At 42.6% G+C, this 15,223-nt stretch overlaps 1 protein-coding gene and 1 long non-coding RNA gene across 5 annotated transcripts; one reads left to right on the plus strand and one right to left on the minus strand.

Moving 5' to 3' along the window:
- Positions 1 to 222: 222 nt before the first annotated feature.
- On the minus strand, positions 223 to 9,138 carry LOC122235442. 3 transcript variants are annotated; one of them, XR_006213521.1, is made up of 5 exons: positions 8,338 to 8,566; positions 6,878 to 6,967; positions 3,961 to 4,067; positions 2,915 to 3,212; positions 223 to 1,438 (listed from the first exon to the last, which is right to left on the minus strand). It is a non-coding gene; the product is annotated as an uncharacterized LOC122235442 (long non-coding RNA). The 3 variants fall into 3 exon arrangements; XR_006213522.1 differs by lacking the exons at positions 223 to 1,438; positions 8,338 to 8,566 and adding an exon at positions 8,966 to 9,138 and having other exon boundaries at positions 1,450 to 3,212; XR_006213520.1 differs by lacking the exon at positions 223 to 1,438 and having other exon boundaries at positions 1,450 to 3,212.
- On the plus strand, positions 8,955 to 14,926 carry NUDT11 (nudix hydrolase 11). Of its 2 annotated transcripts, none has more exons than XR_006213519.1 (2): positions 8,955 to 9,838; positions 14,213 to 14,926. XR_006213519.1 is itself a non-coding variant. In XM_042974941.1 (2 exons), coding segments are annotated over exons 1-2 (495 nt in total). In that variant the 5' UTR covers positions 8,957 to 9,104; the 3' UTR covers positions 14,214 to 14,926. The 2 variants fall into 2 exon arrangements, 1 of the variants encoding a protein (XP_042830875.1); XM_042974941.1 differs by having other exon boundaries at positions 8,957 to 9,598.
- The last annotated feature ends 297 nt before the right edge of the window (positions 14,927 to 15,223 follow it).

A 15,223-nucleotide genomic window follows, 5' to 3' on the forward strand; every position in this document is an offset into this window, starting at 1 on the left:
TTTAAATGTCAGGATACGCTGACCAATGCAGTCAATGGATTGTGACTGCAGTCCTAATGTCAGCTCTGCCACTCTACTCACGTGTCAGGGCCAACGTATCTATCTTTCTGGGCCTCAATATCCTCAATTGTGAAATTGGAGTAACGGTACTTATGTCATAGGAATTGTATGACAATTATCAGCAAGATAAGCAAAAGACCTGAAACATGGTAGGCCCTCGAAGAGCTTTTATTGGGTCTTCTGTTATAGTAGCTAAGAAACAAAGAAACAAAAAACCAAGTAGGATTCCTTTATGAGGATTTTAAGAATTATAGACATCAGAAAGTTCATCCAAAGCAACAAATCCAGGATACTTCCTTTGAGATGTAGGCTGGTAGAAAAAGCTATTTGATCAAAGTTAAAGTGAACTTCAGAAGCTAAGAGTCTAATTGGTGTCCTCTACTAGGAGATACAATATTGTACTTTGGGAAAAAGAACAAAAGCAATAATTTTTGAACTTGCCTTGAAGTAAGTAACCCAAAGGAAGATGGAAAAAAAGAAAAGGAAATGCTGTTTTCTTAACAATATCAAATTTCAGAGAAAGTGCTTGGCTCAGAACCCCTGGTCATAGCTACTCTACCACAGTGCTCACTAACGGTGCATCTTTCCACACAGGCTGATTTTACTGGGGGTACTCAAAGCTTTTACTCTGAAAGAAGGGATGCAGCTGTTTTCCTTTTCCCAAATTGATGCCAAACATCATTTGCATGTGCCTTGTTATCTTTATCTAAGGAGCCTATGAAATTTGTGGAACAGCTCGGTGACCCTGAGAAACCTGTTTTGCCTCTGAGGGAACTGGTCTAGTGGTGTCCGGGCCTGTGGGTGCTCAGTGTCATTGATAAGGAAACTATCTTTCCTCCTGGGCAGGTCTGATACCTTTGTGGAAGAGAAGGGCGTCCTGCCAAAAATAGGGTTTTTGTTTGTTTGTTTGTTTGTTTGTTTGTTTTAAGAATAGGGTTCTTGCACAAAGAAACCAGCTCTGCAGCCGAGGACCTTCCTCAGGATCCACAATCATCAAAAGTCATGAAAGAGTTATAAATCACAATTACTCTGTTCCTTCAGAAGGACGCAAAACAGTCAACTTTCATCTGCCACAACCAGAACCAGTGTTGAATATACCAACACTGTGCCAAAGAAGCAGGGGACAGAATCCTGGGAAGAGAGCTTCTGAAATGCTGGCAGACACGATGAAATGGTGGATGAAATGGTGGAGGTGAAACAGCAGAAAATGGAAGGGGAACAAACAGGACTGCTGGGGGCAAGTTAAGCAGGGTCGGCCTCCACTGCAGACTTTCTGGGGTGTTATCATCAATGAGCCCCAAGTTTCCACCTCATGTAGCTACCATTAGCTTTCAGATCCTGGGCAATTTCCACTATGTCCTTGATCTCAATATCTTCCCTGAAGAAAGAGAAATAGGAATGAGGATATTTCCTTTGAAGCATTTTTTTGTAGGATCAAATGAAAGATCAATGAAGAGCCTAGTGCAGTGGCCATCATTATGTACACTATTACTTAACATGAACCTCAACATTTATTTCAACTACATCAGTTCATTGCCTTCATTTTGTCTGTTTAATTATATAATTATCTTTTATTCCCAAAGATACAGTTTTATTTTGAAACATATTATGTAAATTATGGTACACATCCTGCACAGATAAAGCCATCCAGTGATGAATGACAAAGATCTGGAAACACCACTCTACATCCTGCTGTGCAGGAAGAACGGTGCTAGCCCTATGAGGGATCCACAAAAAATGAGGCAGACTTCTAGCCAGCAGACATCTCCCAGCTGACTAGCCTAGTTAGCATGGCAGCTGATCCATACATGGTGCTGACACCAATGGCACCTACTAGAATAACTGCAGTTTGGAAACAGAATGTTTGCCCTACCAGTGTCACTTTCAAAGGATCAACTAACTAATTAATTCAACAAATATTCAGCGATGCCTTTCCACTTGTATCAGAAATTGTTCTGGATGGTGGACTGACAAAGAACAATGAAACATGGCCCGTGCCTTCAAGGGTGTCACAATGTAGCAAGGGAGACAGATAGGTCCAGTATACCAACAGATAGGGTCCGGACGACTACAATGTGTGCTCAGCAATGTTCTGAGCTGCTCTTGCCCAGTGGGCAAGAGACAAAGATTCCTAAGATCAAGAGGTTCTAGTCAAGCAGGAGCTATGGTGGGGGGGAGGAGAGAGAAATAAGCAATCAACATAATAAACAAGTAAATAACACAGTGTTTTAGGTGATAAGTGTAACTAAGAGGCAATTCAGGCCAAGGTAAAGGGGATCAGGAATATGGGGTGGCGGGGGGGAGATGAATGCACTTAGCAATATACAATAAGGGTGGAGGGTGCTTACAGTTCCTTCCTGAGGATTTAGCATTCCACTCTGACATGTGACAGAGGAACACTAGAAAGGGTTTAGGTGCTGAATGAGAAGAATGCACAGGGACAATGTCAGTGAAAAGGAGAGACAGAGCAGTCAGGGAACTAGAGGTAGTGACCAAAGAAGCAGGAGAAATAAAGGAGTGCTGCCTCTTGGAGAGAACGGAAGGACTCACCTGGATTTGACATCCATTCATCTTTGTGTTCACGCCCTTGGTTGCCCATCTGTGCCATTACTCACAGAACACAGAAGTAAAAGTCCTGTATTTACCCTGTGATACACTCATGGATCAAAGGGAAAAATTTGAGAGGTATTTTTTGCTCAGATCACTTTGTATTTGGGAGATTTTACTGAATTTTCGAGCACAGACACCATATGAAGCCAATTCTGTATTTGAGGGAAAAACAGAGCATCCAAGATACACAAAGAAGCAAAGACTCTGGGAACACATGGGGAGTGATTTGAAAGACACAACTCACCCAACCTCTGCATGTGGAGATACCTATGTTCACCCATCTTTCACTTCCTATCACCGATAAAGAGTTAACAGGTACAGTAATAACTGGCCTTTGATCCACGTAGCTTCTGGAACACTCTCTCGCTCAAACAATGTATTTTGAATCCCTCCTGGACACCAAGTTCCAGGCACTGTGCTGACTCAGGGGCAACAGGTATGCTTCAGGCTGGCTCCCAGTCTTGAAATTTCTTACAAACACACAGGCCAATCATTACAGAGCTCCTTGATTAGAGTGATGACAGAATTAACGTCAAGGGAGCCTGGAAAGGAAGAAAAAGAGGGAGATAATTTAACCCCAGTGTAAAGGGAGGGTGAGCACACATGGTCAGGAATATCTTTCCAGGCAATGTGAGGTTGGTAAAGTAGGTACTTTTGTAATCCCCACTTCCCAGACGAGAAATAACATAGTCAGAAATAGTCCTTTGCTAAAGGCTGCATAACTACTCGAGAGAGCCAGATTTAAAATTCTAGGTCATTTGATTTCTAAAACACTGTATGTTCTCTCATTGACTACTACTAAAATCACTGAAACGATTTACTTTAGTACATCTTTTTTTTTTTTAAGTTTACTTATTTATTTTGAGAAAGACAGAGACAGCGCGAGTAGGGGAGGGGCAGAGATAGAGGGAGAGAGAGATTCTTAAGAAAGCTTCATGCTGCCATCACAGAGCAGGACTCAGACTCAAACTCTTGAAACCGTAAGATCGTCACTCGAGCCAAAACCAAGCGTCAGACACTTAATCAACTGAATCATGCTCCTCTCCCTTTAATACATCTTGCAATCTTTTCAGGTATATTGTGGTCACTCTCCTGAAAGCTGGTTCCAGCTGTGGGTACTAAAAGGCTCTGGGAATGTCTGTAACATTCTCTATCCCAGGAAACAGCGGGTCTGGAGAGCCCATCTCTCTTAGAATTGTAATCTATCATCTCACTAAGTAAGGTGCTCGACTTTCCACAACGATGCTTCTTGTGTTGCTGTCACTTTCCCATCTGCCTGCTCCTTCCTACCTGAGAAAAAAGGCAGAAATATGTATCGGACTGTTGGTCTCAGAACAGATCCCTCCAGTGTTAGAACATTACAGAGAAGCTATGTTCTCCTGGGTGCCTGGGTCTTCCTGGCAGGAAAAAAAAAAGGAGAGAAGAGTAAGTCTGTACCACAGGAATGGCACGTACTGTGCATCTCAGCAACTCTCAACACACGTGAAATTTGTCACAGTGAAAGGAAGGGGATTACCTCTAGAGTCAGACAGACCAAGGTGTGAACCTTGGCTCCCTCACTTACTGTCTTACTGAAACCCATCTCAGCCTGTTTCTTAATCTGTTGAAGGGGAATTTTGATACTCATTGTTCAGGTTTGTTAGTAGATAAATATTAAGTGTGTAAAAACAATCAGACCATCAATAAATCAAAAGCAATGTCTAGAGTGATGACAAAATAGAATATCTTCTATTCTGTATCACTTAATTCCATTTTCTGTGTGTAGAAGTTATCGAACTTCAAGTTGTCAAGTAACATGTCAAGGTGACACATTTGATTGCTGGGAGTGAGGTAGGCACTCAGGTGTTCTTTTCCGTATATTGTGCGGGAAATGGAAAATACCTTTCTTTGAACCCAGTGACTCTTAGCAAATGAACACCTTACATAAGAAGTCAACTCTGAACATCATCAAAAAATGACACAACAAACCATAGCTCTTGGCAAAAATAATCCTTTTGATAAGACATGGTGATGTTGTGAGAGCATAGGCTGTAGAGACACGAAGACTTGAATTCAAATACAAACTGCACTCTAAGTCTTTCTCTTCTAAGAATTGCAAATAGTAACCTCCTCTTTAAGATTTAATGGGCTGTTAGTTAAATAGGATACAGAGATCAACACAGGGCTTGGCATACAGACTGTCCTCGACAACTATCAGGTTTTAATTCATCCCTTTCCAGGGCAAGTTCACTGTCAACCTTTCCAAGCAGAGGTTAAATTTCCACTATGAACCTTATTTTCCCTCTCTTTTGTTTTTGGTTGTATTTTGATGGGTGGCAGTTACTGGTTGTACCAGCCAGTTTCTGCTGCACAACAAACCATCCAAAATCTAGTGACTGTAAACAACCAATTCTTTTGGTCACAATTCCGCAGCTCGACAATTTCAGCTGGGCTTAGCTGAGTGGACATTTTGCTGTTCTCAGAAGGTGTGTTTATGCATCTGTGGTCAGTGCCCTGTCTGCTAGAAGGCTCTGCTGGGGGCTAGATGGTCTATGACGGCTTCACCCACCCACATTTCTGGCAACTGGTTCACTGTCAGCTATGGTGAAGGGGATGCATGGGCCCCGGGTCTCTCATCACCCACCTAACTCATGCTTCTTGTTATCTTGTGTCAAGAGCAGCAAGAGAGGGCAAACTCCGGTGTGCAAGCAGTTTTCAATTCTCTGCTTGCTTCACACTTGCTATTGTTCCATTGGACATAGCAAATTTCCTCGCCAAGGCCAAGGACAATGTGGGAGGAGATACAGGCAGGCATTCACATATTACAGTTGTTACTGTAACAGTCTACTGTTAAAATAGTTTGTGAAATGACCATGTTTATCATCAGAAAAATAGTTAACTATGGGTACACCAGATACTAGAATGCAGTCTCTCGAAAAGGATTTTTATTCTTCCATAGAAAAAAATCAAAGCTATCTTGCCCTATTCTCTAACAGGTGAATAATAAAATCATTGTATGAAATTCTTAAAAAAAACACATTTGAAAATATTCTCGAATTGTACTAAATCTGTAAGCTGTGGATCTCTTTATCCGGAAGTGTGCTATGACTTTGCCAGTAGGAACCCAGCCTGTACCTCTCTCCATACTATAAAGTTGCTCTACTCTCCCTTCCAAAAAAATATGCCTCCAACAGAAGCCTACTGCATAGGCACACTCTGATGTGCAAGTTATGGACTAGACTAGAAGGCAGCACCTCTGCCGAGACAAGGACAAGGAGATAGGTACTGGTAATAGTGAAGGAACTTGTGATGTGGCTGGGGCCGAGTTGGGCCACCCCTTCCCGCAGACACCAGCCCAATCTCCCAGCTTTGCTAGAGTTCCTCTTGATTCATTCAAATCATCTTTCAAAGCTGAGTCCAAGTTCTATCATTTCCTACTACAATGTCTTTACCTACACTGTTCAGGATCCCTTGGTATTTTATTTATTGTGTGGTGGCTGATAACTGCTACTATGAATGCCATCATTTCCCCATTATATTTTCTATATGATTATTGCTGGCATACATGAAAGCTTTGGTATTTTCAATATTAGTATTTCATTCTACCACTTAAAGGAATTCACTCTTATATCATTTCTTAGGCTTTTCCCAAGAATATATTCCCATCGCTTGGAAATAATGAAAATGTTGTCTTCTTTACTAAAACAATACTTTTTTTTTTTCTCTTTACAATCTAATTGCACTGGAACGACCATCTAAAGCGAGCTTTAATAATATTGGTGATAATAGGTATATTTGCCTAAGTCCTGATTGTGATGGAATTTTTTTCTAGTTGTTCAACACCACTGGTGTATTTGTGTATTAGACACACTGAGGACTACAACCTTCTAATATCTATTTTCCCAGTTTGTTTTTAATTACGGGGTGTCACATTCCTTCAAATGTTCTTTCATCGTCCATTTATCCTTAAAATATGGTCAGTAGTAGTAGTATCTCTATTGGTTGAAGTCATTCTCTTTATGTCTCCATTCTATCATTTTCTTCATATGCAACCCACACATTTGTGTCATATTATGCTCTAGATATCACAGGTGTCTGTTGCCACTGGGAACAGGATCGTTTGTATGAGCTATTCTGGGTATAAATGGAGTAGAGCAGACCCTGGGAAGCTGATCTAACTTGTTATTTAAAACTGGGGCTGTATGTTTCCTCAGTACTTTGCACTTACATTTCAGATTCAGTTTCCCTTTGATGCAGGGATTCTTTCGCTGGAAAAGTGAGTTTTCAAGATCCTGCTTGCTTGATGCCAGCAGAGGGTCTGTGGGTAAGAGAGAGGCAGAGATGCCTAAGTTGCAGTATGGCAAAAGTTGGGGGACATCAGAGGCCTTCTCCATAAGGCTACTGTTAGAGCAGGGAAACAGTAAGAAAAAATGAAAAAGTGGGGGAAGCCTTTGGGGTTGTTACATATTGGGCTGCGAGGGGCCACTTCCTGGCCAAGAGGACAGCTTGAGCACACAAAGAGGTGACAGAGCACCAAGTGGCCTTGTTGGAGGCCCATCCCAGAAGGCTTGTAAACATCCCACTGTAAAATGAGAAGGGATTTCCATAGGCATGTTTTCCAAAACCCCAAGCCGTACTTCTCAATGAGAAAGAGAGAGGAGGGTGGAGTGGGTGGAGGGTGGAGACTGTTGGCATTTAATAAAAGGCTAATTGGGGTGGTTCTGCAGCTGTTGGGTGAATAGGACTCCAAGTACAAAGGGCTGAAACAAGTAGGAGAGAAGTTTACTGATAGGAAACTGAGGAAAGATGTCAGTAGGGGTTCAAGAAAAGTGTTAAGTGATGGGCTGTGCCAACATGCCAGGCAAGGTGAAGAACCTGCCACGCTGAATAAAGGAAACCTCATTTTGGAAGGTGGGGGGGGGAGTGCGGTGGGGGGGGGGGAGCAGGGCAGAGGGAGAGAGAGAGAGAATCGTAAGCAGTCTCTACACTCAGCGCAGAGCAAGACTGTGGCTCGGTCTCACCATCTTGAGATCAAGACCTGAGTGGGAATCCACAGCTGGAGGCTTAACTGACCTTGCCACCCAAGCGCCTCAAGGAAACCTTATTAAAATGGGAGTCCATAGGCCAGCAGGGGGAGCTTTCACACCCTACCGCTGCAATCAATTGTGGACCCCAACAAGGACAAACAGTGCCTTGCATTCCCAGCAGGAAGAAGTTTACTTTCCTACTCCAGCAGGAGGAAGGAGGAATTTCTCCTGCCCCAGCAACAAGCTCAGCCAATAGGAAAATACCACAACTCTGCCACTTGAGAAACTGTCATCACTCTGAACTGTCGTTTTCCTGCAATGGACTTTTCCTTCGCAGGAATCCCTCCCAACTTCCTCTTTTTCCTACAAAGGAAGGTTCCCCTGCTCGGATCTCCAGACTTGTCCAAGGTGTGCCACGCTTTGCGTGTCCCGAATCGCAATTCCTCTGCTACTCCCAAATAACCCCATTTTGCTGATAAACGAACTGGCTGTTTGACCTTTAAGGTGGACAAACCCGTTGAAGAAATAGAACGGCATGCTATGACTCAGCAAAGATTAGGTACTGTTTTGCCAGGAATACTGAGGGTCATTTAGACAACCCTGGGCCCTCCTAAAACGTAAGGAGGTACCATTTGTTATGGACAGTGATGATGCCCTTTACCTTATCGCGGGTAAAATAAGTGCACGTGTTTCATGCAACCTGCTGGACAGGGTGAGGAGAAACGTCTGGCCGCGCCACGGCCAAGTTCGACTCAAAAGGCACACGTGGAAACGATCCCGGCCCAAGTCAGGGTGCAGGGATTGGCGAACCGAAGTCCCGGTGGCAGGAGATTCCCAGCCCGCGAGGTGCGGGGCGCCTGCGCAGTGGGCCCCCGGCGCCGCCGCGCGCGCTGCGGGAGCCACGAGACCCCCGCCCCCGCCCCTCGCCCTCCAACGTGAACGCGCACGTGAATGGGGACACGGACGCGCACGCGAATGCGCCTCACCTCGCTCAACCCCTGCCCGGCGGCTGAGGAGGGAGGGGGGGCGCGCGCGGGAGTCGCGGGTGGGCTCTGTGCGGAGTGGCGGACCCGCTGGCGGCGGCGCGGGGCCGGGGTCGCGGGCGCGGGCGCGGGCGCGGGCGCGGGCGCGGGCGCGGGCGCGGGCGCGGGCGCGGGCGCGGGCGCGGGGGCGGCGGCGCCTCGTCCAGTCAGGCGGCGGCGCTCGGGACCCTCTGGCCGCACGGGGGGACGAACTGACTGACGTATCTCGCCCGCCCCCGTCCCCGCCCCCGCCCCTGCCTCATCTACCCGGGGCTCCTGGCCAGAGCGCTTTCTCTCGCTGCTCCTCTCTTCGGCCCTTTCTCTCTCTGGCACCTCGGGCGGCTGCGGTGGCGGCGGCGACAGCGATCCCAGCAGCAGCGAGCGGCGGGAGCGGGCGGCCGTGACGATGAAGTGCAAGCCCAACCAGACGCGCACCTACGACCCGGAGGGGTTCAAGAAGCGGGCGGCGTGCCTGTGCTTCCGGAGCGAGCGCGAGGACGAGGTGCTGTTAGTGAGTAGCAGTCGGTACCCGGACCGCTGGATCGTGCCGGGCGGGGGCATGGAGCCCGAGGAGGAGCCGGGCAGTGCGGCTGTCCGAGAGGTGTTCGAAGAGGCGGGAGTCAAGGGGAAGTTAGGCCGGCTCCTGGGCATTTTCGAACAGAACCAAGACCGCAAGCACAGAACGTACGTGTACGTACTGACCGTCACCGAGATTCTGGAGGATTGGGAAGATTCGGTTAGCATTGGAAGGAAGCGAGAGTGGTTCAAAATCGAAGATGCGATCAAGGTTCTCCAGTGCCACAAGCCCGTGCATGCCGAATATCTGGAGAAACTAAAGCTGGGCGGCTCCCCAACCAATGGAAACTCGGTGGCCCCGTCTCTGCCACAGAGCGATCCCTAGTATGTACCGCTCCTGCACAGACTTCTGCTTTCCGCCTACTTTAGAATAAATAGTGCCCGGAGCACCTCTGCTGCCTAGTGCGGTCTCTCGGGGAGGAGGGGGGCTTCTTTTGTTTCCTTGGCAGACCTCTGAATCACGCTTGCAAACTGTCTCAGTTGCCAGGCACTGTTTTCAGACAATTTGCACGTTTTTCAGATGCCTTGAAAAATCGCTGCTTCGTAGGACTGTAACAGATTTCGGTAAGCCTAAACCACGTGGGTTTGTTTGTTTGTTTGTTTGTTTGTTTGTTTTTAAAGGTGCCTTAACTGCTTGCTCAGCTCTTAGTGTGTGTGTGTTTGTGTACAAGTGTGTTCACGCTGTGGGTTGTTCTTTTCTTTTACGTTTCCACACACGTGTGTATGTGCACGTGTGCATTTTTGGTACCATAGCCTTGCGGTTTGTTTTGTAGTGAAGGCCTTTTAAATCTGAACATCTTGGTGGTGTGGCATCTTTAATTTTTTTTTTTTTTCTTAACCTCCTTTCTCATTCACAGCATTAACGCCAGCCCTTCTGTGATGGCAATTGGTTTAAAGATCATTGATGGATTTTTTTTTTTTTAATATTTAAGAAATTTCACATCTTGTGGTCTTTCCTTACTGGGCAATAATTTTGTGTTCAGTGATGTGATCTAATTTGGCCTTTTCAGAAGTTTCTTTACTCATAGGTACATAATTTGATTTTCAAAAAAATTTCACCAGTGGTAATTTTTTGCTGCTTATTTGAAGTGGCCATTTCCCATACAGCCCAAATGTACTTTAACAAATATTACTTTAGACAGTGAATGTCTTCTTGGATAAGTATTGTTAACCAAACACATCCTGATGTGTACATGTTATCATGAAAACTGTGTTCGTAGGGAGTGATTTCGTGTTCAACTTGCAATTTCATTGCCCATTTCTTAATACCCTAGAATAACCATGGTTCTCCCAATATTAACTAGTTTTTGAAAGAAAGTTAATTCACGTATTTGAATTGAGTGGACATTCCAGTTAACCTTCCTGACTACCAATAACCATAGGCATGGAATTTATATGGTGATTACATTCCAATCCAGTGATGTACCTTTCTTGATACTTGGCTGGTACAGACTTCTTAAACTGTCAGGACACCTGTACAATCTCTATTAAAGATTTAGGATTAAATGTTTTCTGTCACAGGACAAACTTTTTTTGAGATATCTAATTAAAAGCTCTTGCATTTGCTTCAATATTTGTTTGAAATCAGGAATCTTACCTAAATTCCAAAGCTCTCTCTTCTGAAACTACTTTTATTCTCATAGCCATTCAGCAGTCAGGTAAAAGTACAACCTCCTTTGTGAAGAGGATACTAAGGGTGGAAAGGTGATGGCATATATAACACTTAAACATTTTTAAAACATTCCAGTAGTAAATAATGAGTATAAAATAGAAAAGAATTTAAACATTTACATAATTAAATAATTTTAACATTTAAAATATTTGTTAAAGCAACCTGTTTTCAAAAACAATTACTGCTAAAAGTGTAACAGGTACCTTTTGTTAGAAATTCATATTTTACTGTTTTACATCATACAGAGCAATGTACAAATTCCAACACTACAGCTTAATCAGTTTTTACATAGTGAATACATGCATGTAACCAGAATCCAGTTCAAGAAATTAACATTACCTGTAACTCAAAAACCCATTGCATTTCTACTCCTGATCAGTACTCTGATTTCTTTTAAGACTATAGAATAGTTGTGTTTTTGAACTTTATATGTTGACTTATAGAATGTATACTTTTTTGTGCTGCCCTCTTGTGTTCTTTGTGTGTTTTACTCTTCAAAATACTCAAATACTTTTCTCCATTTGGTTTGCACTGTACTTCTACAAATTAAAATGTTTATATGATTGCTATTAAAAAGTGGGTTCTGGGGCGCCTGGGTGGCTCAGTCGGTTGAGCGTCCGACTTCAGCTCAGGTCACGATCTCACCGCCCGTGAGTTCGAGCCCTGCGTCGGGCTCTGGGCTGATGGCTCAGAGCCTGGAGCCTGCTTCTGATTCTGTGTCTCCCTCTCTCTCTGCCCCTCCCCCGTTCATGCTCTGTCTCTCTCTGTCCCAAAAATAAATAAACGTTGAAAAAAAAATTTAAAAAAAAGTGGGTTCTGTTGCACTTTCTAAAGTTTGGTGCCACTGTTTTGGAAACAAATCTTCCTACAAATTTAAGCACAGATAAAGTACAAGTTTCAGTTCACAAAACATTTTTGGCACTAATGATCTCAAAGTAAATTTAAAAATGAGTTTTAAGGGGCGCGTGAGTGGCTTGGTCGGTTAAGTGTCCGACTTCGGCTCACGTCATGATCTCATGGTTCGTGAGTTCAAGCCCTGTTGGCTCTATGCTGACAACTCAGATTCTGGATCCTGCTTCAGATTCTCTGTCTGCCTCTGTCTGCTCCTCCGATGCTTGCACTCTGTCTCTCACATTGTCTCAAAAATAAATAAACAGTAAAAAATGTTTTTAAAGATGAGTTTTTAAAACCAGCGACATTTTCATTTGAATTATATAGTTTGATCAAATATAATTATTGAATATTTTTCTGTTTTCCCTTAAAAGTGATATATATTGTATATCTCTTTGAGCACTTTTAATTTCAAACAAGCAGACTTTCACTATTCATAAAATCTCATTTAGACCCAAAGATATCTTTTCCCAATAACCTAGTTTTTCAACAAGATTCTTAAATACCTCCTTAACACATCAGACATATTGGATCTTTATTTTATAGATAAGTTTGTTGATAAAAATCCCTTCCACCTGAAATTCTGTCACAAATACTTTGGAGGCTTAACTTGTTATTCTTAGAGGTAATAATGCATCATTTTATTTGGTTCTTAAGTAAGACAAAAATGCACAGTATTCATACTAACCTATTACTAAGAATTATTAGCCTGTAAATATGTTGTGGGCTTTTTTTTTTTCTTTCCTTTTTTTTTGACAGAAACATCTAGAATAAGTCATGATATTTTCAGCATTGACTGTCAGGTTCGTTTAAGTAGTTTTTGTGAAATATTCTCTGGAGCCTAGCCTTGTCAGAATAGTTAAAAGGTCCAAGGAGATACTCTTTTACTCTTTAAGACCAAGAGTCTGAGGCCAAAGCAGGCAACCAGAGGTAGTGTGTAGAAAATTTCTATCACTTCAGTGCCCCAAAGATTGATGCACAGTTGGGATTTTTTTTCCTTCCAAGAGTGTTAAAAAGTCACTTGTAGGGGCGCCTGGGTGGCTCAGTTGGTTAAGCGTCCGACTTCGGCTCAGGTCACGATCTGGCGGTCCGTGAGTTCGAGCTCCGCGTCCGGCTCTGTGCTGACCGCTCAGAGCCTGGAGCCTGTTTCAGATTCTGTGTCTCCCTCTCTCTGACCCTCCCCCGTTCATGCTCTGTCTCTCTCTGTCTCAAAAATAAACATAAAAAAAATTAAAAAAAAAAGTCACTTGTACATTATTTGTTTGGTTTTTCAGCCCTCCCCTTGGTAAAAAAGGGAAAAGAGTACTCTCCACAGATAATTAAGGTTTGCAGACATGCATCAGAAATTTCTTTTCTGTATGTTTTATAAATAGCTTACATTTCCAGCTGGTCAAATAGTTTATTCTTCCTAATGTATAAAGAGAAAACATTAGAGGTTAATGCAAATACATAAGTATACTGGAAATAATGGGTGCTCTGTCTATAATGTATATTTTTTTTCTAGAAATGTCTGTATGTACACACACACACAGAGACATACACACAAGATATATTTGACCGAGTAAGGGCTTTTTACTTTCAGATGTCCCATGGGGGAGAGCTTCCAGAGAAAACCAGAGTTTTATCAATATTTTCTTGGTAGTTGTTTCCTTATAAACTGTTATACTGTATTTAGCAGATTTTAAATGTTCATGGGCAAACAGTACTATAAGAAGTGGGAAAGTCACTATGGTGATAGAAGTAAAACATGACGTTTCTATGAGACAGTTTGGTGTGATAGAAACTACAGTTAGGGCTTGAAGTCAGACAGACTTAGGGTTGAAAACTGGCTCCAGTTCTGGCTCACACTGACTTTAGCCAAGATATCTATCTGATGCTCAGGTTTTTTTAAATATATAATTTATAAAAATTTGAGACAATAAAAATAGATACTTTATAAACCATGAGAATACTTTCCTGGCCACTGGGATAAGATACTTTCTTCTGTGTCATGGTTCTAACAGTTTATTGTACTTATTTGCATGGTTGTGCAGCTAGACCATAAACCCTTTGATGGGTGAGAACTAGCCTGAATTATTTCCATAAGCCTACAGTCCAGAAAATGGAATTTAGAATTTTTTATGTCTTACATGACCACCCACCTTTTTGCAAAGTTTGTAGTATCACTGCTTTCCTGCATTTTTTATTTCATAATATAATAGGTAACTCCTTCAGCTGCTGATCTAAACTCACATTGCATCTGCATTAGATAATTCTGTGAAGGCTTTCCAAATGCAGAGTGATGCAGATCATAGACTCTTTGTAAATTTGTCAATTGGAGGAGTTCTTAAATTAGTATATAAGCCTGCTAATTATACGTTGGTTTCCTTTTCCAGATGAACAGCAAAGATCTTCAGGATGGCTTTGAAAGAATCATTGATGTGAACCACTGATCAATGGAATTTTCAAGTGGAGGTGAGCGTTTCTGAAAATGTTTCCAAGGAGACAGCTCATCTGATTTCCCTCCTGTATCTTGGGACACTCTTTACCTGTCTATGCCACTGACTTTTCTTGCCCTGGTTGTTGTACTATTGTACATGAACAGACTCTGATTTCAGCACCTATAGCCTATTGTTGCGCTTTTTTGATGTATCTGCCTTCTCCATTAGACTGTGATATCATTGAGAGCAAAGACCACATTTCCTTACTGTTTGCATATTCTGCATATGAAACGCTACTTGAAATTTGATTGACATCTCTGAAGGTTCTTTGAATTCACATTTTGTAATCACTATGTGGCAAAACATTCCCCTTTCGATTGGTGCTAGTAGAATATATGCTGTGTGGGCACCAAGTGTGAGGCTTTCCCATATCAGGTGTTTCAGAAACTTTTCAAGGCAGTTTTAAGTTGTTCAAGGACAGAAATTATTACCCATAATTCTCTGTCATACCACAAAGTGGCTAGCACCATTTTGAGATTTACCCCATCATTTAAGGACAACATTTTGTAGAACCGGTCCTTTGTGTAACAGCTTTAGTGTTTTTGTACTGTTGTTACTTTGCTGAAAATTTTATTCAAAAAATATCACTTGCTATAAAACTATAAAATAAATACAGTAAACACAATATAAACACAATATAATGTGAATTTTTATAAAAAATAAATTTTAAAATGATATATTTGATGTTTTTGCAATGCCCTAACTACTTCTTTCATGTGATCTTACCATCCCTTTGAAGATTGTTTTTCCCAGTTTATAGGTTCAGGATACTGTATTATTTGATGCCAGAGCTAACAAAAACTGTGGTACAGGCAGTTTCCAAAGTTAATTATACCACTTTGCCTAGGTTTATTCTGCCTCTCTTACTGATACAGTTGGCCAATTTTCATCCCCTTTTCTGACACA

This window comes from Panthera tigris, chromosome X (assembly GCF_018350195.1).
Source record: "Panthera tigris isolate Pti1 chromosome X, P.tigris_Pti1_mat1.1, whole genome shotgun sequence".
NCBI lineage: Eukaryota > Metazoa > Chordata > Mammalia > Carnivora > Felidae > Panthera > Panthera tigris.

Bases quoted from the DNA above. Each gene is read 5' to 3' on its own strand.
- NUDT11 (XM_042974941.1), top strand. From the start codon at position 9,105: ATGAAGTGCAAGCCCAACCAGACGCGCACCTACGACCCGGAGGGGTTC.